General features: G+C 39.8%; 1 protein-coding gene across 2 annotated transcripts; it reads left to right on the top strand.

Moving 5' to 3' along the window:
• The first annotated feature begins 16,164 nt into the window (after positions 1 to 16,164).
• Positions 16,165 to 22,007, top strand: npas4a (neuronal PAS domain protein 4a). 2 transcript variants are annotated; one of them, XM_079352419.1, is made up of 8 exons: positions 16,165 to 16,689; positions 17,058 to 17,221; positions 17,317 to 17,419; positions 17,506 to 17,809; positions 17,933 to 18,042; positions 18,188 to 18,323; positions 18,446 to 20,217; positions 20,331 to 22,007. In XM_079352419.1, the coding sequence occupies exons 1-8, from the start codon at positions 16,515 to 16,517 to the stop codon at positions 20,357 to 20,359; spliced, it is 2,793 nt and encodes a 930-aa protein (XP_079208545.1). In that variant the 5' UTR covers positions 16,165 to 16,514; the 3' UTR covers positions 20,360 to 22,007. The 2 variants fall into 2 exon arrangements, with proteins under 2 accessions (XP_079208545.1, XP_079208544.1); XM_079352418.1 differs by having other exon boundaries at positions 18,446 to 22,007.
• Positions 22,008 to 24,962: the final 2,955 nt, after the last annotated feature.

Here is a 24,962-nt window from a genome sequence, read left to right as displayed (position 1 = left end):
CCTTAACAGGGTCATTCTTTAGGGTCAATCAGCATCCACCTCTTGGAACTCCCTTGTTGTTAGAAAGGAAAGATTCATTTAACTTGACAATGTAGACTTGATATGCTACTCGTACATTAGTTAAACAATGTAAAACACTTTCTTTTAAAGTGAGGGTATGCGTCACATTTTGTGAAAATACAAATAGTCATGATTAAAAAAAAGCTAATAAGGGAAAAACAATAAGTAAATAAGGATTGTAATACTGTCAAACGTGTACATTTTATCCACATAGGAGTATCCATAGCATTTATTAAACAAGTGCATGTGTGAATTGTATTATGCAATTCTGAATATCTTTTTCTTATTATTGTGCTCTTGATTCATAAAAAGATAGATTTTTAATTACATTAGCTTGGCCTATAGACACATCAGATGTACAAAAAGAAAAATGCATAAAAACAGTGTAGGCATATATACTGTATGTAGGGAGTCCTCTGTCGACCAACCTCTGTCACTGATGATTTCCCTCTCCTATATTATGTAAGAAAGGAGAGGGGTTTAAACATGTAGTCGTGTAAATGGTGATGTGTTAAGTTCCAGCATCCCAGAATCGCCTCCCATTTCCAGCACCCACACAGCCAGCATACCCTAACGTAGCCAAATACATCCGCTCCTTTCTGTATCATCTTCAGCTAACAACTACAGCTTCAACACCATTTTTATAACCTTCATCACAGTCTGAAACCTCTCATTCAAACAGTATCACATGACTTATCTCCCTTTCTCTAATAATTAAAACATATTTAATTTTTTTGCATCAAAATGAGGAGAATTTAAAACTCCCCCCTGGCATCCAGAAAAAAGAGAGGAAATACAGCAACACTGCAGCTCTGCCACCATTTGTTCTTTTTTTATTTATTAATTTTTATTGTCACAGCACTTAACTTTTTGTTCATTGATTCTCCTGACTCACAAAAAAAGGCAAAGGAGAAAAGAGAGAGAGGGAGAAAAAGAGTGAGGGGAAAGCCCTTATTTCACAGTCCACTGCTGTTAGCTCCTCCCAGTCCTAGCAAATACACAAACACAGCACACACACACCTCCCATCTGTCCTCACTAGGGGGTGATGACTCACACATTGGCCTGTTTTATGTAATCGGAGCAGACTGTGCACAGCCAGCAGGGGGCAGCACATCACACAGATCTCCCCACACAGAAGCCAGGAATAGAAACAACCTGAGGAGAGAGTGTTGGTTTTATAACCTAATTGACTAGTGAGCCTACATTTTCTCCTATTTTCCATGAACTCATACACCTGTGGGAGGGGAAAGTGAGGGGAATTGTGTCTACTTTTTTTTTTTTTTTTTTTACAAATAATGAACAATAGAACATTGCATGCACAAAGATACTTTCTAGGCTCTGAAATGGGTTGTGGCACAGAATTTTTGCCTTGCATAACTTGGCATCTTGTAATGATGGAGAACAAAGCTGACAGAGCCTGCAGATGGTGTTAAAGAGTGCAGTAGAGTAGTAGGTGTATGTGTGTGTGTGTGTGTGTGTGCGTTTCCTTACATCAGATGAGAGTGGTGGTCCCCTGGAATTTCCTGTTGGCATACAGACTGAAAGACTGACACGACAGAAAAAGAACAACTAAATATTTGTTCGTTAACTGGAACAGGAAGATGGCCGACTGGGCTTTACCTGCCACTTAAAAATATCCAAAGGGCACAAAAGAACAACCAACTTTAAAAAGAATGTAAATGTTTCAAAAGAAATACTAAAAAAAATAAAGCAACAGAGACACAACATAATTGCTAAGAGGCACATGATGACCAACAAGAGAGACAGAATAACCCCAAAAACACATTACGTGACCACAAAGAGACATATAATGATTACAAATAGATGTATAATGACTATGGAAAACACAATATAACCACACTGACACTCAAAATAACAACAAAAAGAAACATCACAACCTCAAAGAATGCAAAAAAACCCCAAAAAACAATCAACATGACTTAAAACAAAAATCAAAGGAACTGACAAAATGTATTAACAATAGGATGTAACAAGATCTGAAAGAAACCTAAAGGAACAACTTGAAGAGGCAAAGTGTTGACAGGTAAGTCACCACAAAGAGGTCCATAATGACAAACATAGGGTAAAAAAAATGCCTAAAAAGGCATAAAACAACTAAAATGAAATACAAAATGTCCAAATTTAAAAAAATCCATCTAATCTAAGATAACAGACAGAAGAGGAATCGGAAAAAAAGTCACTCAACCTTTGAATTCAGTTTGTGTCGTGATTTTTAACATCATCAATGTGCCAAGATGTTCATTGCATTCAGATTGACCTGTCAATGCACACTTCAGTAGTACAGGGTGCAGAGGGCAGTGTGTGTATGTAGCAATGTAATTCGGCTGTTGATATAACACATTTTAGGTGTGTGCAGCTGTAAATATGTGTTTTCTTTCACTATTGTGTATCTGTGTGTGTTTGTAGGGTGTGGGTGTTTACACAAGAGAGCATGTGTTTGAAAGTGGCATTGCCCACGCAGACGAGGAGGAGGAGTGTTTGGGGTGGCAGAGGGGAGCATTAGAGCTCCTGGGCCTCTTTTTTTTTTAATTTGGCACCTTCTCTTGGGTATGATCTCATTTCTGGGCGGCCGTGCCCTGAAGGCCGCGAAGGGTACAGCGTGGCACCGGAAGTGAAGGACTGAAGATTTAGTGAAGAGCAGGCTGCGCCTAACACCTCCTCTGTGCAGTGGAGCACACATGAAGAGCAGAGAAGACCTCCCTTTATGTTGTTTCTATCCCTTAGTTTCAGACATGCTGCCAGCAATGAGGAGCAATCTGTTCTTAAGGTGCAACGCTTTGATCTGCTTCTACTGCATTACAAAAAGCTCTCCAAAGCCTTCCCCCTCCAGTACACCACAATGCAGGTATTATGCTTATGAATGAAGGACCAAGCTTGAGTGTCATTTCCATCCACCCACAACCTCCCAGCTCTGTTTATTAATGAAAGAGCGGCCAGTGGAATCTGTAGGACATTAAAAACAGGCCATACAATACATAACAGGCTGGGTGAGTGTAAATTAGTGAGGGCATCAGGCAAGAAACCACTCAATTTTGTGAATATACTTAGATATGTTTATGGGGAGATGGAGGACAATCATACCACACTACATAAACAATCCCATCAATGACTGCCAATTTGGTTATGTATTAAAATATACTGCCTTAATCAGGCAGGTTATGACATATTTTCTTTATTATTTATTTTATTTAATACTGGAATATTCTTGGACAGTGATTCCCAAGAGGACAACAGCTGAGCCAATTGGGTGTCAAAGGTCACCTAACGGGGTTCAATCAGAAAAAGGAAATAAAGAAGGGAAGGCACCGTTGATCATAGAAACCAACAGGGGAATCGGTTTCAAATATTCAACGATTACCAAAGTCAATTTGCATAAAGGACCCATATACATCTCACTGATGATAAACTCGATGAAAGCCTCCATTGATATCTCCACAGGGGTTGAACAAATTCACCACTTGGACCAGTTTGAAACTCTTTGTTACTGTTAACCTGGAGAAATGAGGATCGAATGTGGCAGTGCTAACATAATGATGATGACATGTACTTCCGAAATTAAAGCTGAAGCTAATGGGAAGTCTTTGCAAAAAAGAAAGTATAGGATGATTTAAAATCTGACCTTATGATGGGGCTACAGTTGTTCAAATAACAATACCAGTGTATTGTCTTAGAGGCCAAGAACTTAGCTTATATTTCAGTCAGTGCCTTCATACAAAAACAAGCACACAGCATGCCACAATGTCATTTAAATGTACATTTACTTCAATGTTGATTTTCTGGAAGTCAATTTTTCCAAATATAACAAGTCATGATTTAATTTTCTAACATTTCCAATAAATCCTGCTGGATTTTCTTCTTTCAACTTTAAATATGAACATTTGTTGGACAACAAGTGACTTCCACATACACACAGGAAGGAGCTTACGTTTGATACACTTTCTGAACTGCCCCTCTATTATACAGCAGGAGTAATATCTTGTTAGCTCTGGAAATAATTAGCTTATCAGTCAGGTCCAATTACAGGTTCAGTTGCCGGGCATGATTATTACCTCAGGTCAGTGTAATCTCTCATAAACACCTTGGGAATTCGGTGCAGGTTCAGCAGTGAGCAGGATATTAGATCACATGACAGAAATTAACAACGGTGTCAGTGAGGATAACTGCAAATGCCTTATGAATTCTACTTGTAAAAACCTTGAACAACTTCATTTCCTTTTAGACTTAGACGTCCTTTATTGTCATTCAAATTTGAACTTTGCAGTACAGATAAGAACAAAATTTCGTTGCATTAGCTCGTTGTAGTGCAGGATAAAAGAGCAGTGTCAAGTATTTACATAAGGGATGTTATATTTACAAAATAAGGTGCAGAGTGTTGCATTTACAAAATAAGGTGTTTGTGAAGCAAACACATCTTTGCACACAGGATAACATAAGAGCCTTGGACAGATATATATATATATATATATATATATATATATATATATATATATATATATATATATATATATATATATATAAGTCTCTGAACAAGACCTCACCATGCCTGCCATACCTTTACTTTCTTTGCTCATTGCGTATATGTGGTTACCAAGAAACGGCAACGTGTTGCTATGGCTGTGTGGGTGTATGGCGGCAAAAGGGACCAATGCTAAAAAGACATTCAGCTGTGAGAAAAATAACAGAGATGAGAAAAACTGAAAGTGATGTGAGTGGCAGAGTGCAGAAGCTGGAGAGCAATTCTGTAAAACAGAAAACACAATATGACAGGAACTAAATGTTATCTATTTAACCTTGATTGTTTTGGTTCCTGGATATCTTCTTAAACTAATAAATAAAGCATGGCAATGGACTGTTGCAAGTCTTTGTTTCTCGAAAGACCTTATTAGTTGCTTTTAACATTGTCATGGTTTGTGATAATAACTATGAGGACATGAGGCGTTAATTGAAGAAAATATGAGGAACGTTTAAAATGCTTATATGTTTTTAAAATGCTTTTAGTTTTAGCCAATTAAAGAACATTTTAAAAGGTGCATTGAATTGTTGATAACATTACAAACTCACCTCCCGAGCCTTTATAAACCATTTATCTTTTGTAAACAGGAAAACAACTTTATTTGTTGCTTCATTGTAGTAGAAAAGACTCTTTTCATTAAATTACAATTGCTTAATGTTCATTGTATTGCTGCGACTGGTCAATTTATAGTATTATCTTTCTTTTAATATGTTTAAATTACCTTTGTTGTGAGAGATGTGTTTATATGGTATTTCATAATTGTTCTATAATTAATTCTTGTTTTGCTACCCTTAAAAAGTAAAAATCTGAATTGTCTAGATGATTTTTAATGATGAATCCTTTATAAGTGTGTGACTTTGATTTATTTTGGCAACTTTCACCTCAATACAGGCTCATTAATGTCGAGGGAGCTGCAAAAACACAATGTGTCTATGTTAATACAATACGTTTATGAGGGTTCAACTAATAAACTTATCTTTTTAAAGACTTGATCACCAATTTTGCATTAACTTATAATCCTTAGTGAAGCTAATAGATGTAAAATGAAAAAACGTGTTCTTATTATCAAAGCATCAAAGTTCTCTTGTCAGATCTGACCCTGGGATCTTTTAGTTTTATGTATATCCACTTCCAGTGTATTCCAACACACTTGAAAAGACCTGATAAGAAAGTAGTATTTTTTTTCTAAACAGGCTTAGTGTTGGGATTGTGTATTTTTGAAACAAACCAATCTGTCAATAATAACATGAAACAATCATCTTATTAAGGTCTGCTTCCCTTAAATAGGTCTTTTCTAATCTATCATCCGTTTTCTAGCTTGTTGACACAACACGTGTCCTGTTGTATTTTTGGAGTGCTAAAGATAGTTAAGAAGTCTGAAATGGAAAAAATAAACAAGCTACGACTGACAAGTTATTGACCCCGTCCAATTTATGAATCAGGCCAGAGTGAATGAATCAGTGAATTGCTTTGGGCATCCAACAACACAAAGGTCGAGAACAAAATTATGTGAACAGCAATAGTCGTTATGTGAGGTAAGGACAGGTGATCTGTGTCAAAATGTCTTGTCAATAACAGAGGATTATTTTGAGGATGGACAGGGACAGAATAGAGGATAATTGGAGCGGGTCTAAGAAAAGAAAGTAGTTACAAATGTGGTTTATTGGCTGATATGAAGCCCATTCAGCACATCTGTTCCTCCCTCAGTCTCATCAGCCCACTCTCTGCCGCTGTTATGCAACACCTCACTTCACCTGCTTATCTAATAACATACACCTGGATTGTAAACATCATAATGAACTGTTTAGCCATCACAAACTGAACAATGGTTCCACAAATCAGGTCCAACACATTAATGTTTTCATTTATTTTTGTCTTTAATAAAAAGGAACACAGTTAATCAACACATGCATGCGCGCACACACACACACACACACACACACACACACACACACACACACACACACACACACACACACACACACACACACACACACACACACACACACACACACACACACACACACACACACACACACACACACACACACACACGAGTAAATCAAGAGGTAGAGGAGGGGGCCTCAATGAAGGATCTGCTGCTAGGAGGTCTGCTGTGATGTAACACATCTACATCACGTTACCAAGGCAACCCTGCATCAGCACCAATTTAAGTGTGGAGAAAAAAAGGAGTGTGTGTGCTGGTATGTAACACTACAGTACTCTGGGAGAAAAAGGATGTCCAAAAACAGGACAAAATGACATTGTTGAAAAATCTACTTGATAATGAAGGTAAACAAAATCATATGGAAGGATTTTATAATAAGAATGAAATGCCAAATACATAGTTCACAAAATAAACCAGTTATTTCTGCTACTAACATGTATGAAAAATGCCTATTAAACTCTTATTGTTTAGTAACATACAGAGCCACTCAATTTCTCAAAGTATAAGAAAGACTTTACCACATCCTTAAATGGAATATTTCAGTTATTAGTGATTCATGTCCAGTTTTCTCCAATCAGTTTCAGTATAATCCAGGAACCTTGGGACTTAACAAAAGAGCTGTGGTGAAAAAAAAGTTCTGCCCCCTTGTTCTTTGCCCTGGCTGCTAAAAATAAACACAACAAAAGAAGAAGAGAAAAGGTACAAGGCTATGGACTAACAAAGCCAAGCAGAACGAAGGAGGTAGGGAGTAATGGATGAAGGCAGGAGAAGAGGAGCAGGAGGAGTGTGGGTGGAGCTGTGTGTGTATACGTGGGTTGTTGTGTGGTTCATATTCACAGGTTGGGTCCATCTGTCCATGGGTCTATTGGGCGTGAAATCAGACAGACTGCAGTGAGGTTGGAGGGAAGAGAAAGTAGAGACATTTTTAAGTGTAGTGAAATAGTAAATATGCTATTATGGCACATTTGCTCCTGTTCTTTAAAGCACTTAATAAACAATGGCACCTATTTCGTTTTCTTTGACAGACTTATTTTAAATTCCTCCAATTAAAAGGTTTTCTGATTGTATCATATTTAGAGTAACAATTCAAGGCTTGAATAATGGACCTATTATTTTCTATAAAATGCTTTTACTACAACATACGTTATTTCTGGCAAAAAAACACATTTCTTTGTTGAACTAGTTGTCAGTATACATTTCAGGACAACGATTTTTAGAGATTCTTTCTTTTTTTGAAGCCAATCAACATTTTAAAGTTTTTTTTTGCTTAAAAATGACACTGTAATCAGAATTGGCATAAAGCTGTAGATCTCTTTATTTATCTGCCCATGTCATCTGTACCCTTATTCTACTTATAAATATATTGTAATAATAATGGATACCAATGTAAATTTTTAATTCTAATTCACCCTGCGCCTTCATGATTCGTCACCTCTTTCCTCCCTGTGTTTATGGTCCATCTACTTTGTAGCTAAAGAGAAAAGGGTGATATGTGTCCCTTCTCCTGTATTTGTTAGGTACTTTCCACTTTTACGGAAACTTGTCCTAACTTTGATTAACTATTGATTCGTCAGTTGTATATGAAGATCTCTTGTATTTATCAAATTGGACAGAGCCTGCCGCGCCCTCCTTTAAACACTGGGTCAGACAAACTTTATAGTTTCTGAATGCAAATAAGATCAGACTTTCTCTTCCAGAATCTCAGATTAACTTTAAAGAGGCTATATTACGAAAAATCCACTTTTACCACATTTAGTTTTTCTCTTTTTATTTTATTTTTTTTTCTCTCACTTTTTTTTGATAATCAGCCTATATATAAAATGCTGTATTAATTCATTAGTTTTGTTGTCTTCTTTTGTTATCATAGGGGAACTTTAATTATCTATTTATGTTTATTTGTTTATATCTATCTCGGCTTAGCAAGGAGATCAACTGCTGCGTATTAGAATAAAACTATTTTTTTTACTTTGACTTTTTTTTTTAAATTAAGAATAAAAACTATTAAAGTTGTAACAAATTGGGATGAATATAGTTACAAAGAGAGTAACACTGCAACAGATATTTGAACAGTATATTAAATGTCTTACTCAAAGTATAAGCCCAGATCTCTTTTGTTTTCCTTTTAAATTCATATTAAACAGATGTAAGATTTCACAGATCAGACTTTGTGGTTGTGAAAATGAATCGGTCTACGTGTGAATTATTTTTACATGATTCCGTTTGCAATCCTAAAGAGGTTTACAAATGTGTGTCCAATACATGCGGTTTGCAATCTCCTCATTCTTATAAGGGAACACATGTTCCACCTTATTTTACTCCTCATCCTCTCCCCTTTACTTCTCTCTGTCTCTCTCCTAGTTCCCTCTCTTGCAGGAGTTGGAGGTGTTGCTAGGCGACAGATTAGCTCCTTCCTTTCAAGAAGCAGACCTTGACTTGGGTGTAAAAATAAACAGAAAAAAGAAAAGAGTCTTAGAGGGAAAAAGGATGAGCATGTTTCACCTCTGTCATGAAAAAAAAACCATTTTCTTTTCAATCCCTCTCCTAATGTATGGCACACTTCACCCTGTAGTGTCCCTAAAATAAAGATGTTATTTATAGCACCATAAACACACAATCTATGGCTCATCATGGGTAGAAGTGTTGACATTTTGTCTGTGATAATCCTGAGTAACTAACACAGTGAAGGAGGTTTAACACACACTCTGTTCTCTGTGATTTGGTGACTCAGGTTGTGGAGGAACATGCCGCTCTTACGATCCGCACTGAGCAGTGCTGTGAAAGTCACACCTGTTAGAAACTGTACTGACTATGTGTGTTTGTGACACAGAAAGAACCAGAATAGTCCTGTGTGTACATCCTCATGGTGTGTGTATTTCTGTGTTATTGTGTGCAATACAGCGACACAGTGTAAGTGTCTGTGAATGAGAGTTTAATTGTGTGAATAACTATTTAGATAGTGTAAGTGTGAAATGTATTCAAATGAGTGAATTTGACAGGTTAAATATGATTATATGTGGGAGAGTGAATCTAGTAAATGTGTGAATAAATGGATTGTGTGAGTGAATAAATGAGTGAATGAATTGATTAATGGATGGATGAGCAGGGTAAAATGCACTTTAGTAAGTAATTATATGACTGACTATTAGAGTGACAGCAGGTTCTAAAGTAGTGAAAATTAGAGTAAAAGTGCTGACATGTAGTGATGAAAACAATGGAGTGGAGAATAACCAAGAGTGTGTGAACGTGAGAGAAATCTGTGTTAAAGAAAATAGCATTGAAAACAGTTTGTCTTCGAGAGAATTAAAAATGTGAAAGTGTGAGAGAACCAGTGAAAAGAAAATAGCACATCTGCAGGTTTCCATCACATGTTGTACCTGCTCAGGGTTCTTATTGAACATTGATCATGGCTGTGTTTGTGTTCTCTAAATAATACAAAACAGAGAATATATTTGTGTATTATAGTCAAGGACCAGGAATTTGCCATCAGAGCCTCCTGGCTTTAGTGCGACCTACCAGCGGAGATAAGGCATGAAAAGTCAGTGGCTTCTTTTAAAATCACTTTTGAAGACCTTGCTTTCATTTGATGTCTTCCTGATATTTATTTGATTTTTTTTACTTCATTTATTTTCAAATCTTTTGTTTCCTTTAGCTCATTTATTTCTTTATTGTCTTTTTGGTCATCATTTTACAGTCACTCTTAAAACGCTGTGGCTCAGTTAGTAGAGTTGGACGGCTCCTAACCAGAAGGTTGGGGGTTCAATCCTTACATGACAGATTTTTCCTCGAGCAATACAATTGATCTCGTGTCTCACGCTACATCGTCAGCAGTGTATGACGTGTATGAATGGGAATAGTTGCTTCTGATGGTCACTTAACATAACAGCCTCTGCCATCAGTGTGTCAATGGGTGCTCATGTACCTTTGTCTTGCTATGTCAGGGATGTTGTTTAATTATTATTTTTTACAGACTGAGTTTTGTGTTTTTTAGTTCATCAACTATTCTTTGAAATATAAATTTCCTTTATGAAAAAAAGGATTTTTTTTTTAAATTAAATGTAATGCTTTATGTATGTTAAGTTAGAACAGTGTGTGTACACATGTACATGCTGACAGAGACATATAGATGGGCAACATAGATGCCATGAAATCGAATCATATTACACTTTTCTTAGGGGAAACATCACATTAGGATTAATCCCACTTCTCTTTGTTGGGTTATATGATTGAGCAAAATCTGATTTAATAATTTCCTTTCTTTGGGTAAAGTTTTCTTTAAATAAAAGTCTAACACTTCTAGAGTTACAACACATAACTATATAGAAACATTTGGTCTTTCTGCTGTTTTTCCTTGCTGATGGTCTTGTTTTCTTATTTAGGTCATATTAAAGCATCAGTATTAATTTAAGACTGTTTTTTGGACCAGTTAAAAACATCTCACCATGGATTTAATGAGCCTGGTTGAGTAAGGAGTAAAGAGGGTTATAGGACTAAATGAGCCTCCACATGAATATTGAGACAAACAGTCGGTTCTGGCACAAAGACGAACAGATAATTGGATTCATTTGAGTCCATTTGCTGTCAGGGAGACGAAGCTCTCGTCCATGTGACCCCTCTCTCTTCACCCATCTGCCTCTCCACGGCCATGTTGTTCCTCCCACCCACCTTTGCGACCAACACAAACCTGTCTCATAATAGCAGGGATTATCATGACCACCTCAACAATGGCAGTGCTTTGGACGAGAGAGTGTGTGAGACCCCCGAGCAGTTTAAGTACCCACAAGACTGCTGAGTGCCAAAAAACAAACAACTTTGAGTGTTTTTGTTCTGGGAGCTGAAGAAGTTTGTTATTTTTGACCTCAGAAAATCTGCACGTGTTTTTTTATTTAAATTATTAGAGGAAAAGTCAACATTACCAAGAAATTGATATGTGCAAATCAGAAAAAAATCAGATTCACATGTTGAACTCCAGACAGGATCATCATCGAGCAAAGTATTGATTGGAGATGCATGAAATATTTAACATGCTAATAACTTGGAGTGGTCTCGTGTATATTGTTTGACTGTAGAAGTGAGAAAATACTAAAACAACAATTTATTGTCATTCTGATGTGTGTTAAAAATTACAGAATCACACATGCAACATATCCATATTATATTGAAGAAATACTGCACTCTAAATACCTATTTATGCTATTTTGACACATTGTATCACCACTTCATGACTCCACATCGTGACACTTATGACAATAAAGAGGGCAACATGAATGGAAGTTAATTTGCAAAGAAGAATTGAACGGGACAAATACAGACAGTGATGATAAGAAGCTAAAGGAGGAAGCATAATAATAGGTGTAACATTTTGTATTCTTCAATTTATCCGATATTGTGATGTTTCATTATGTGATTGTCCTTTAAAATGTCAATTATTGCAGAATCTCTATGTCATGATATTAACTTAATTGTGGGCGACAATCAGATTGAGTAACTCTGCAATACCCTTTCAGGTAACCCTATTAGAACATCAGAGTCACAAACTTAAGTCACAAATACAGGATCTTCATTAATGTGAGCCATTTAAGGGTCAAAGCTCAGACTTAAACAACATTTATAACTTCCTACTAAGTTTAACACCACTCAAAGTAAGAGGTCTCACTTACCCATGTGGAATTGATCACAGTGATGCATGTGTTCTTGTGATGTGCTATATGTGACTTCTCTTGTGCCCAAAGCTAATTTCTCCGAAGTGAGACAATAAAACATTTAACTAACTAACTAACTAACATTTCTCACAAAACAAGTATGCATGAAATTGCACACTGGACATGGTATACCAACAACTTAAAGGCAAAGTGATTTGCCTATATATGATGTAAATACCAACTACAATCATCAGGTATAAACCTGACTGTTGATGGGGCTAGCAGGTCAAATGAAAACTATTCATGTCACTTTCTCTAAAATGATGATTATTAACAGCACAGTCAGTCATGTTTTCTGTTCATGTTTGACAACAGAAGTTTGACATTTTTTAACCATATTTACCAGGTAAACTGACAGCACAGCGGGGCTATGACAATGAGCATGCTGGAATGTTGATGCTAAGAATATATAATGTAATATGTATTACTTACAAAGCATGTTAGCGTGCTTGTATTTCAATTGACATAATACATTAGAATAAACATGATTTAAAGTAAATAAACAAAGTTATATGTTGGCTCTTATACAGTTGACTGATATATTAATCTGTAGTGGATGGTGACTGCCAAGGCCAAACACCAGATCACCAGAAGTCATTTTGCAGTCAGTCATCTTTGGGAAAAAAATACTTTTTAGTTGTTAAAGATTGTTGTTAAGCCTAATGATGACGAGGATAAGGAATGGCCTCAGATGTGCTTTTCAGCTAGCTAATGATGCAGCGTACTTAAATGTGTTTTTGTCCGTCTTAATTTATTGTTTCTTTTTTTAATGATATGTACCAAGAAGGCTGGAGTAGTTATGTTAATGACTCTGAACATTTGAAGATCACTAATAAATCTGAGAGGCAGAATAAGGGAGCATTTTGGGAGTTGTACGTGTTGTCGAGAACAATGTGTTATCTTGTGACTGGATTTACTAAATTACATCCCTCGACCAATTTGTCCACATGGTGATTCTTACTATGACTGTCAAAGCTGGAGAGCATAGAGATATGACCTGTGACTAGTTTCTATTTTAAACTATGATGTAATCTGCATCTATTTTATAAATGTAAGAAAGAAATGCTTTCATTTTTCATGATGAACAACTTTACAACTAACTGATCATAAAGTAAGAAGCAGAAAACAATCAGCATTTTTATCAAAGAAATTAATTCTAAACAAACCTGGTACCTGAATTTGGACTTATTTCCAGTTTAACAAGAAAGGAGCTTATTAATATTGTGAGCTCTAATGGATATGAAAGGTCACATTTAACAAATAATTTCTATATTCAACCCCTATTGTAGCTTTCTGGATGTTAATATTTGTTGCACCCACTTACTGTACATATCACAACATTTTAGCAATGATTGTTTGAAATTTAAAAACCATCATTGAAGCTCATGAGGTCACAACAAAGGTCAAACACCAAATACAGTAGATAATATTTTCACTCAGTATATTTCAGAACTGATCACTCATTTTTCATATTTAACATTTAGACATTCTCAACTGCAGGGCACTCACCTTAATGCTGAAATGCAATCCTCCAATTATATTTATCATTTTCAGCAAGAGGAATAATGGCTGGATGATATTTGCCACACATCTCAGCCAACTAAAACTCATCAAACCAAGTGAACCTCTGAACAATTATTTTCTCTCAGAGTGAGCTTGCACTAATGAATGAACGTGACGACGTAGTAAGAATAGCCTTAAGGAAACTAATGTCCCAGTCCTGACACATGACGGTCCACTCAACAGCGGGCTGGTGCGTGAATTTGGTAGTGGATTATTTCTCTGCTCAACCATGTGCGCTGCAGCAGAGAGGACAGTCTGTAGTCTCTTATTGTTTCTGCTGCAGGACCTCAATAGAAACACATGTATACAGATGTCTTACAGAATTCTGAGGGGAAAAATGATGTTTGGGTCATTAGCAAACAGAAACTAGTGATGGAAATAAAGCTACGAAAAAAGGAAGCAGAGCAGGCTGACTCATCTGTTAAGAAAGCCAAAGAAATATGAGACAAAAACAGATCTCAAAGGAGGAGACCCACAAGCGCCCCAGCGAGAAAAGACAGACCAAAAGCAGAAACACACACAGGAAGAGAGAGAGAGAGCGAGAGAGAAGGTCCCCAATAACAAGCAGGTTGATGCATCACATTATAGTTTCTGCATATTAAATTAAAAAACAAAACAAACAGAAAAAAAACAGTGAGGCAATAATGGACTTTACCAAATATAGGCGTGCAAGGTTGGTTATGGATTGTTTTGCATAGCCTAAATCGAAATCGAAATCTATATATGACATATGAGGTAGCCTACTACTCCTATTGAACGAATTGTAAAATCAAACATGTCAGGTCCGGGGTTAATATTTTGTCCTCAAAATTTGAGTCAGGTCCAATACACACGCACATACTGTATAATTTGTCCCGATGAAACGTTTAAGTGTGTATGAAAGAGAGTACTCCACGTATGAAGTACCTCTACACATCTATTTCTGGCCTCTAAAAGTGCATATCCTCTCTATAAATAACATTAACTGGATCTGGCTGCGGGGGCGCGCTATTGTGCGGGTCACCTATGAGATCTATTTTTAGATACTGCTCGGTTTTGTTCACGTGCGACTGACAGGTTGATCGGCTGCGCAACAGTGGCTGCTGTGCGCGCGCGCGTGGAATCATTCATGAATGTCATTCATTAAAAAAAGGTTCAGTTTTCATTCAACTTTTTGGACATCGCCCTTGTACAGAGAGAAGATAGTGACGAAACAGAGACACACGTAATTCATTCAGCTGTGTAAGACATTGTATCTGAGATGTGATGGCTGCTGGTAGTTCATGGCCACACACTGGTGTCTTACTGGTCCAACTGGTCGGCTGTTTGAGCTGTCTGTCAGTATGAGGCTGGCAATTACCAGAATGAGACCAATGATCGTTAGGTAATGTTTTGTTCAACAATGTTATATCAATTAATCTATAGCGATTTTTACTAACCTAATGATGATCTCAGAAATAATGTACTTTTCATCGATATAATAGGAAATAATAGGCTAAGTTTACATATCTATCTATTGCGTACGAAACGTACATATTTCGTTTGCATAGTTCCTAAACCTATATTTAAGACATAACGCCAATTATTTAGTCTTAACAGAATAGGGGAACGCGAACTAAGACAACGGGAGATCTGCGAGGTTAATGTGTGACCAAATACACATTTGAAGCCATTTGCAGTTTATGTGCAGGTTTTTGCATTTATGTTTTAGCAGCTCGTTAGGTTCCATTCATAAAGGACATCCGACACGATGATAAACAGTTTTCATGTCTATATTCGCTTCCTGTATCATGTTGTCTTCAGTCGCGCTTCATCAGTCTAACATGTTTAAAACGTTGACAGTAAAAATGCAGTCGCTCATAACAAGCACCAGCTGTGTTCACTGACAGCTGCGGACAAACAGGCACTGACGGGTAGCGTAAATCTGCTGCCAGACATATAAACACAGAGACCTATTTCGTATGCAGCACAGTCTCCCAATTCCTTCCCCCTCATCCTCCTCCTGTACCCCCTCCTCCTCCAATACACCGGAGTCCGGTGACTCCGTTTACGTTTTACTCTTGCTCCGCCCCTTACTCGGTTTTGTCCAAATCGGGATTTTTGCGTCGCCGGAGCTCCCGATTTTTGCCCTACGTCATCACCGACTAGAGGGAAGAGCTGACGTCGAGAAGAGTCACTGAAAGGAGAGGGCACGCGGGAAGGAGGGGGGAGAGTTTCACCATTGCAAACACTGATATGAGAAACATCGGCCCCCCTTCTTCTTCATCCCCCTCCCTCCCTTTTACGTCGGTGTTGGTGCGTTGGGAGCCCCCCTTCTCCGGCGGAGTCCCAGGCTATATAAGTGACCCGCGAGCAGAGTCCCTCAACCAGATTTACGGGTTCCGGACTTCTGTGAAAGACGGCGAACATAGCCGCCGATTCACCTGCACTCCGAGCGGGGGAGAGACATCCAGCAGCCGGCTAGCAACCCAGCTGGACGCTGTGGCGGCATATCTAAAGCTCACAGGACAGGAGGAGGTTATTTAACCTTACTCTGGAAAATACACAAATACTTGTGATGAAAGTCCAATGACACATCTCAGAGCTTCTTTTTCCAATCTTACCACCTGTCTGTAAACCCACCTCGGAGACAGGGCTCATCTACTCCAGTCGAGGCGCGAGGCTTTAACCAATACAACATCTGCCCAACTTAAACCTGAAGGAATTTCACATCTGCAACAACCTGCCACAATGTACCGCTCGACCAAAGGAGCATCCAAAGCTCGACGGGACCAGATCAACGCCGAGATCCGGAACCTGAAGGACTTGCTGCCAATCTCCGATGCAGATAAAGCGCGGCTGTCATACCTGCACATCATGTCGCTTGCCTGCATGTACACCCGGAAATCCGTCTTTTTTAACCAAGGTAAGAAATGGTTGAAAACGACCTGTTGATATGAACTGCTGCTGAGATAGGCTGCTCACAGTAGTGGAATCAACAAGTGTCACTAGTGGAAAATGTCTTAATTTGAAATTCATGTTTGGATGTGGGTCATTAACGTTCACAAATGGTCGATGTAGAAACTGATAAAAACGTTTTAGTCTCAATTTATTGCTGTCCGTGGTTCTGAAATGCTATCGCTGCATTAGTTCAGCACTGGCGCTGTCCATGGTGCTGAAACACACTGCGGATACGTTTCTTTTCGAGCACAGATCATTTATCCTTATCCCAATCAGGTTAGATGAAATGACCAATATAGTATTTTGTCTATTTCTTTTTTTTTCTCTCTTTAGAAGCGGGAGCTGGTGGTGGTGTAGAGGAGAGCGCCAGGTTTCTGTCTTTCCACGAGTTGTCAGAGTTGATGCAGGCGCTGCCTGGATTTTTGATGCTGCTGACGGGGGAAGGAAAGCTCCTGTACCTGTCAGACAGCGTCTCTGAGCATCTCGGACACTCCATGGTGAGTCCACACATGGATCACATTGATTTATGGTTAAGTAGAGGGATATTTAAGCTGCGTTTGTGGCTTTAAATAACGTTTCTGTTGTTTTCCAGGTTGACCTTGTGGCACAGGGGGACAGTGTATATGATATCATTGATGCTTCAGACCACTTTATCATGAGGAGCAACCTGACAGCATCCACGTCACTTGAAACAGGTAGAACCATATGTTCAAACTGAATTGTTAAGAAAATAGATTTTTTCCCCCTCCGTGATTTTCAATAACCCTCCTCTTCTCAACAGATCATCTCTTTCGTTGCCGTTTCAACACTTCCAAGTCTGTGCGGAGGCAGAGTGCTGGGAACAAGCTGGTCCTGATTCGAGCACGCCGCCTCTCTCCCGCCTCTTCTTCTCTCGGCACTAGCTCCTATTGGACCTCCAACCCAGTCTGGGTGTGTTTCTGCTCCCCTCTGGAGACCCATCCGACCCGCTCCGGGGCAGAGAGGGATTCATCCTCTACACCTCCTCTGGCTGAGACTAACCTGTTCCTGGCCTGCTTCTACTCCCAGCACGGCCGGGACATGCGGCTGCAGTCCGCACAGAACAGGTGAGTCCAAGATCAACTCCACCTGTTGCTCTACTACAGAACAGGCTTTAAACCTGTTTATGATATAACTAAATGGGTGAAGTATTACCCCTCTAACATATCTCCACCCACTCTACCCTGCAGTGTGAGCACATACCTTGGCTTTGATGTGACAGCTTTACGCTCGCGTTCCTGGTACAGCCTCCTCCACCCACAGGATCTGTCACATGCCTCCGCTCAGCACCGCAGCCTATGTAAGTGTACTCTTCACACATACAGTTACTACCATCCGTGCCCACACACTTACACACACATTGTGCCCACTAACACATCCACACAGTGATAAAGCAGCACGATGATTAACAGGATGATGAGCTGATTTTGACTGTTGCTTCACAGTGAGAGAGGGCGGAGAAGGCAGGGCTGAGATGGTAGTGCGTGTGCAGGCTCAAGACCAGACTTGGGTTTGGATCTACATGGTGCTACAGCTGCAGCCTGGAGAAATCCCCATCAGCAGCAACAATTACATCATCAGGTACATAGTGTTCCTTTTTTTTTTCCACAAATGAATAATCATTTTCAATCTCTCAGAATGATTACATTAAAAAAACAAAACATCCTAACTCCCTTTTTTTTTCTTTTTCTCCTTCCTCCCAGTGAGTCGGAGGCCTGGTCGGTGCGCCATCAGCTCAGCTCAGAACAGACCCAGCTGAGACTGGTCCTGAGTGCTGGAACCTCTCAGCAGGAAGGTCTGAGCCTCCAGTCTCCAGAGACCCTGTCCAGTCCAGACCAGGTCTTCACCCCGGGCAGCAGTGGACTTTCTGGCCAATCTTTCGACTTCAGCACTGCTGGCTGCAGTGTAGGCTCCTCTGATGAACCTGGGAGCTCTACTGCTGAGGCCATGCAGTTGGAGGGAGACCCCCGCTCCAGCATCTCCTCTCTGGAGGAGGACAGCTTCTTCCAGCAGCACCCACCAGAGAACCCCTCCACTGCCTCCTCCCCCACCCCAGTCACTGTTGAGACAGTAGCAGACTTAGACTTTTTAACCCAAAACATCCTCTTACCGCCATCCTTCCAGCTTGACCCTCCCCTCCCCTCTCTCCCCCTGCCCCTCCCCCCAGTGCCCACCTCACAGGCTCAGCAGACCAAAGAGTTTGTGTGCACGCCCCCCTACACCCCCCACATTGGAGGGGCAGCCTTCCCGTTCGGTGAACCTCTCTTCAGCTTTGACCCCACTGGCACCACCACCCCACCACCCTCTGCTACAACAGCCTGTGCCACCACCTCCATTGCCCCTTCAGTTTCACCCTCAGCCCCACCAACCACTGCCTCCAGCCCTGCACCCCCCACCACGCTGTCTGCTAAACTCCCCCTTGCTCTTCCCACTTTATCCAGTGACTTCCTGTTTTCTATCGAGCCTTGCAGCGGCTCCCTCTATGAGAAACTGCCCCCTACCCCTGACAGCCCTGGAGATGGAGACTGCACAGTGATGACCTTACCTGAAGTGCGGGGTCCGCTCTATGTAGATGTTCCCCTGGGGCCCCTCCAGTGTCCCCCTGAGGGCCTCCTCACCCCCGAGGCCTCTCCTGGTAAACAGCCCTGCCTCTCTTTCTTCTCTCTGGAGAGAGAGCGGGAGAAGGAGCGGGCGGAGATCTCCCTCTTAGCTCAGCACATCAGCTCTTTGGCAGAGGGGTTCTACCTGGATCCCCTCCTGTCTAAACTTTCTCCTCCCTCGATGTCCCCCTCCTCCTCCCCTCCCTCCCCCTTCATATCTCTTCCCACAGACACCACAGATGTAGATTCAGTTCACATGCTTAGGGAGTTTTATCCCATTAAAGCATGTAGAGGTCTGGACTTTCCCATCTTCCTTGATGACGATGAATCTCTGTTTGAAGAGAGCGTCCTAGAAACCCTCCTCCAAGATGACTTCACTCCTCCTCAGCCCACCGGCTTTCCCTCCCCCTCCCCCTCACCGAATCCCTCGAGCCCAACCTCTCCGCAGACCCCTGTGTGCTGGCACCAACCCTCCCAGTTTGAGGGAGTGGGCCACTTCTGTAGCGTCCAATCGGCGCGTTGTAACTCCATGGCCGGGTGTGGGGCGACTGTAGCGGCTGAGGCCGGGGCCAAAGCGGAAGGGGAGGGGCTAGCGGAGGAAGCCATGGAGATTGAGGTGGTGTCATCTCCTGTGTCCTCCTGCTCCTCCATCCCGGCTTCCCCTCCTCTCATCCTCACTGCCTCCCCTGGCCCCGCCACCTCCTCGCCCATTGTCTCGCCCTCACCCGCTGTGTCTTGCACTCAGTCCCTCCTGGAGGAACTGGCCGTCCTGGAACCCATGTTTGGGGCAGGTGCCTCGATCGCCCCTGGCTTAGGGCAACAACCTGAGTTGTATCAACTCCAATGTCATCCATCGCCACAGTGCTTCCACAAAGGTAAGAATCTGTCTCTTTTGTCTCTGTGTTTTTACATAAGTCTTCCAAAATCAGATGAATCTCTGAAAATACACCACTTACTGACTCTTTCTCTCTTTGTTTTTGTCTTTCAGATGGGAGTGGAAGTGTTCCTCCGTTCTAAAATAAGTCTGTGACTTACTTCATTAAGTATGGCATATTGTCATATTTTGTGGAGCCCCTTTTACTGAAAAGTAAAAAATAATTAAGTGTATAAATATACATAATGTATATACGACTTAAGGACTTTAATGCCTACATGTCTCCTGAGAACAAAGATTGGATTTATATTTTTGTTCAGTCATTAATCTGTAAAAATCTACAAACCTGGTGCAACATAAACATGATGGTGCAACCACATGGACCCATAACTGACTGGGTTTTGAGTCCATGTGGTGTCTTTCAGCTTCTCTGTAACATGAGCTTCAGATATGATCAGAGAAAACTCTCTGAACTTGTTTAGCGCTGTTTTACTTCCAGACGCGCATTTGTATTCACTCGTAGTGAAAATCTGTTGTGAACAAAAACATTCTTGCTATTTCAACAGGGAAATAGGGAATTATAGCATTTTTGCCTGTTATGCAGCAATGCAAACCCAAACCTCAAATGTATTGGAAGTCAAATGTTTACAATTTTTATGCATCCTTAGGATGAGCACTATCTGTACACTATCAAATTAAGAGAGATAATCTGCATCTGAGCTAGAACAGCTCAGCTTTAAAAGCACCTTATTTTCCTTCAAGCCTTCAAGGCGACTTCAAACAGAAATCGACTTTAAACCTGAAATACTTTGAGCTTTGAGTTTGCTGCTTCAAACCTTTAACTTTTCATATTTATCTCTCCATCTGAAATCTTGTGTATCAATGTGATGTGCAAACAAAAAAGAGAACATCTGAAGAGATGCCGGCATGTAAAGATCTCCAGAATGTTAAAAATGTTCGTTACTTTGACGAGATGTTAAACCAAACAAGAGAACGTCTGGAAGTTTGCCAGAGCTCCTATCATGCCACAAACACACTGCTTCTGTCGTACTGTACATTAGACTCTGAATGTGAGCTCTTCAGGTCCCTACTGGTCTTGGGGACACTCAGCTGGATATTGTTGCAGCATCAATATTTGCAATGCTGGCAGCGTATAGCGGCTCCTGTGTGCCTGACATGGCCTCGACCTGCTGAACTCTTTCTACTGTCCATCAGATGTGGACTTTTACATCGATGCTCCACTGGAGCGCGGTGAAGTGAGGCACAATTGACTATGTGAATGAGTGATTCTTCTTTTTTGAGAGGGGTTAGAATACACAAAAGTTTTGTTTTAAAAAATGAAAATAGGGATGGGGTGCTATTTCTATTCAGTTACCAAGCGACACGGGTTGAGAATGGTACTATTCCCATGGTGTCGACATGCTCACGTAGAGTTGTCTACGGTCAAGTAAAGGATTGATTCCTACGTTCTAGCTATTCAAGGCTAAGTTAATATACATGTGTAAAATTACTATATTGTATGTGTGACATTTAAAAGATATGTTATTACATATGCATTATGTCTGTGGATATAGGCATATGATCTTTTCAGAAAGGTTGTACACATTTGTACATTTGTATGAAATTGTTATTGGTCTGTATATATGAGAAAGAGATTTTTATCGCCTAAAATGGAATATATTCTGAACATCTTACTTACTGCAGAATGGACATTGTGGACCAGTGTTCTTTTGTGTTGCTTATAAGTGTATTTGATTGTCATACAAATGCATTTATATTAAAGTGCACTTAATGCGACTGATGTGTTTGTGTCGTCACAGTCAAGCCTCTCATTCTTCCTCGTCAGCCTCCTCATCATCATCACAAGCATCATCATTCCACCATCCCTGCCTTCTCTCTGTCTCTCTCCCCGCTCTCTCCTCCATTTCTTCCCCTGGAGCGAGATTCGCTCAGCAACAGCACTGACGCACACACATGACGAGACAGAATGAGACACTATCTGACTCAGACTGACGCACACACTTGGCATCAAGGTTTTTTTTTCTTTGCATACGAGCGTGTGCACGCCCACTTGTGATGATGTACGTACACTCATAATAGTAGGCATACACCCCTCCCCCCCTTCTCCAACCCTCTTTACAATCACAGTAGCCCACATTCACTGGGTGTACCTGCGAATGTGTCAGCGCACAGCGTGGTGTAAGACTCCATATATAGGCATTCCTGCTCTAGAGCTGTGACTGAGGCAGCCTCCGTCTATTCTCAGCCTCCATTCAGAAGGAGTGAAGAGGGAAGGGCTGGAGAAAGGAGGGGGACAAAGAAAGAAGGAGGGGAGGCTAAAATTAGAGGTACAGTAAAGCAGGATGTAGGACAAAGTGATACTTTGACGCCACAGCAAGGAAAGGTGAATACAATCAAAGGAAAATTTCACAGGAAATCATTTTTTGTTAATTATAAAAGAAAGAAGAGTTTTACAGATTGAGGTCGAATAGAATATGCCTTCAGCTTGAGCTCATCACCCGTGCACACATAACAGATAATGCAGATCCCTTTTTGTGTAAGGAGGGAAACAAAGAGACATGATTCTGGTTTTCTGCAGGTGAACATTTTGTTCCATCACTAGCTGCTGCAGTGTCTGTGATGGAATAAAGAGGAGTGAAGGAGAAAGCGCTGCACAGCTGACTGCTGCTATCTTGTGGAAAAGAGCAGCACTGCAACAAAGCAGATTGTGTGCATGTACGATGTGTAAGGAGCCATGTTAGGAAAAAGGTTGGAAAAAGACTGGTGTTAGGAAGAAAAACTCCCTGCTGAGAGCTCTGACAAAGGCCACATAGAGAAATATGATTTTGATTATATTAGGAACAAATAACATATCTAAATGTCTGGTTTATAAAATACTCACATGATTTAGTCTTTATTGGCCTTGAAGACACCTGCTATGCCTTTGGGTACCCCGGGCAGTGTTACCTGCATGAGCTGTGGTCAAGAAGTTGTAGCATAAAGATAAATATTTGTGAGGCTGTATTAATCACTATTTTATCCAAAGGACTTTTTGTAACTCATTCAAATGGAGTTATTTTGTCAATTTACAACCAATTGGGGGCTCTCTCTACCTGCCACAGGGACAAAAGGAGATGACCCAATAAACACTTGTGATTACAATCATGTTTTAACTCTACTGTTGTCTTCCCATGGACTGTAGATTTGGATTTTTCTGAACAGAAAAAGGTTTTGAAATCACAAGATTGTATTCCTTCACAGCCTGTATGAAGAAAAAGAACATTAACAGTGACCGATAACATGTCAAAGCACAAGTTGGAAGGATGTTAAGGAGTGCTTTCTGACACTGATGTACATCTTTATAAGACAAATGCAGAAAACTCATATTCATAAGTCACACTGATTGTGTTTAACATTGTTCCAGTATAAGACAGCAACTAATGACTGTCATAATTGATCAGTCACTTCTTTTGAGATTTATCAAAAAGAAAAGCAGGAAAACTGTTGAAAATTCAATATATCAAATTCTCCTATATCAAATGTGACTTGTTTTTTAAGTAAAATAATTGAAAAACTTAAATAACTTCTTGACACTAACCAACTGCTCTGATGTCAAACAGTCAGGTTTAAAACAACAGTCCTAATACAACTCTTGATGAGGTATTTAATAACATCTGTCTGAACAGGCAGAACTTCAGTCTGCTTTTGTGAAGTTCCCCAAGGCTCCATCCTCGGGCCTCTTCTTTTCAGCGTCTATGCTTCCACTGGCTCATATTTAAAAACAAACAAATAAGTTATCATCACTATTTAGATGACACATACGTTTGAGTGTGAACAAGTGAAACTGGCTTTTTGTCAGATTGTTATCAAATACCACACTGACAATGTACATTCAAAAACATAAAGTCCTCACATTTGAGAAGTTGAAAAACACATTTACTAAATTCACTAACTGTATGTGTACACCACTGTTGAACCTTTATACGTACTAAACAAAATATGAACGTACACTTGTCTTTGTGTTTCAGCATCTTTTCATTGCCAAGATATTAGTTAACAAGACATAAGCAGAAAATCAAGATAATAATTAAACATCATTTTAACAAATGTGTACTGAAGGTGTGTAATGGGCTGCTCTCGGACTCTTCACAAATGTAGTTTTATGATAAATAAGAAAAGTCATCAGAATCTTTTTGTGAGTTCTTTTTTTTTTTGTTAAAATTAAAAAAAAAAAAATCCAGTTAATCAAATGTCATTTTTTGAACATCAATTAAACAAATCGAACTCTTGGGTTTTGTAGAGAAGAAATTTGTAAATGAAATGATCATGTATATTCTTTAATAACATAATTACTTTTTAAAGTTTTAGTAAATGTGAATATTACTAATAAAGTAATCACTCCGCCCAAGTCAATTTGATTGTGTTTGTAATTCAAGTGATGAACCCGTCAGATCACAGACTTAGAAGATGTGTGTCAAATGTGCATAAAAGCCATCTGCACATGTTGACAAAGAGCCAAAAGGCTTCCAGAAGTGTTAATAATAGATAAAAACATCAAAGAGCTGCAGCACAAATCCATCCAAGACAATTACAGTTTGATTAGCTTGGCTCAGAGGAAATGAAACGCTGGGGGCTGTAAACATTTTCTGATCATGTTTTTGTTGCTGTGAGGAAATAAATTCTCTTAGATAAAGAAAATTTATAATTCTTAAATCTTAAATCAATCAAGGACATAAGAGAAAAAAA

Source organism: Symphodus melops, assembly GCF_947650265.1.
Source record: "Symphodus melops genome assembly, chromosome: 9".
In the NCBI taxonomy this organism is placed as follows: Eukaryota; Metazoa; Chordata; class Actinopteri; order Labriformes; family Labridae; genus Symphodus; species Symphodus melops.
This window is presented reverse-complemented; position numbering and strand designations above follow the sequence as displayed.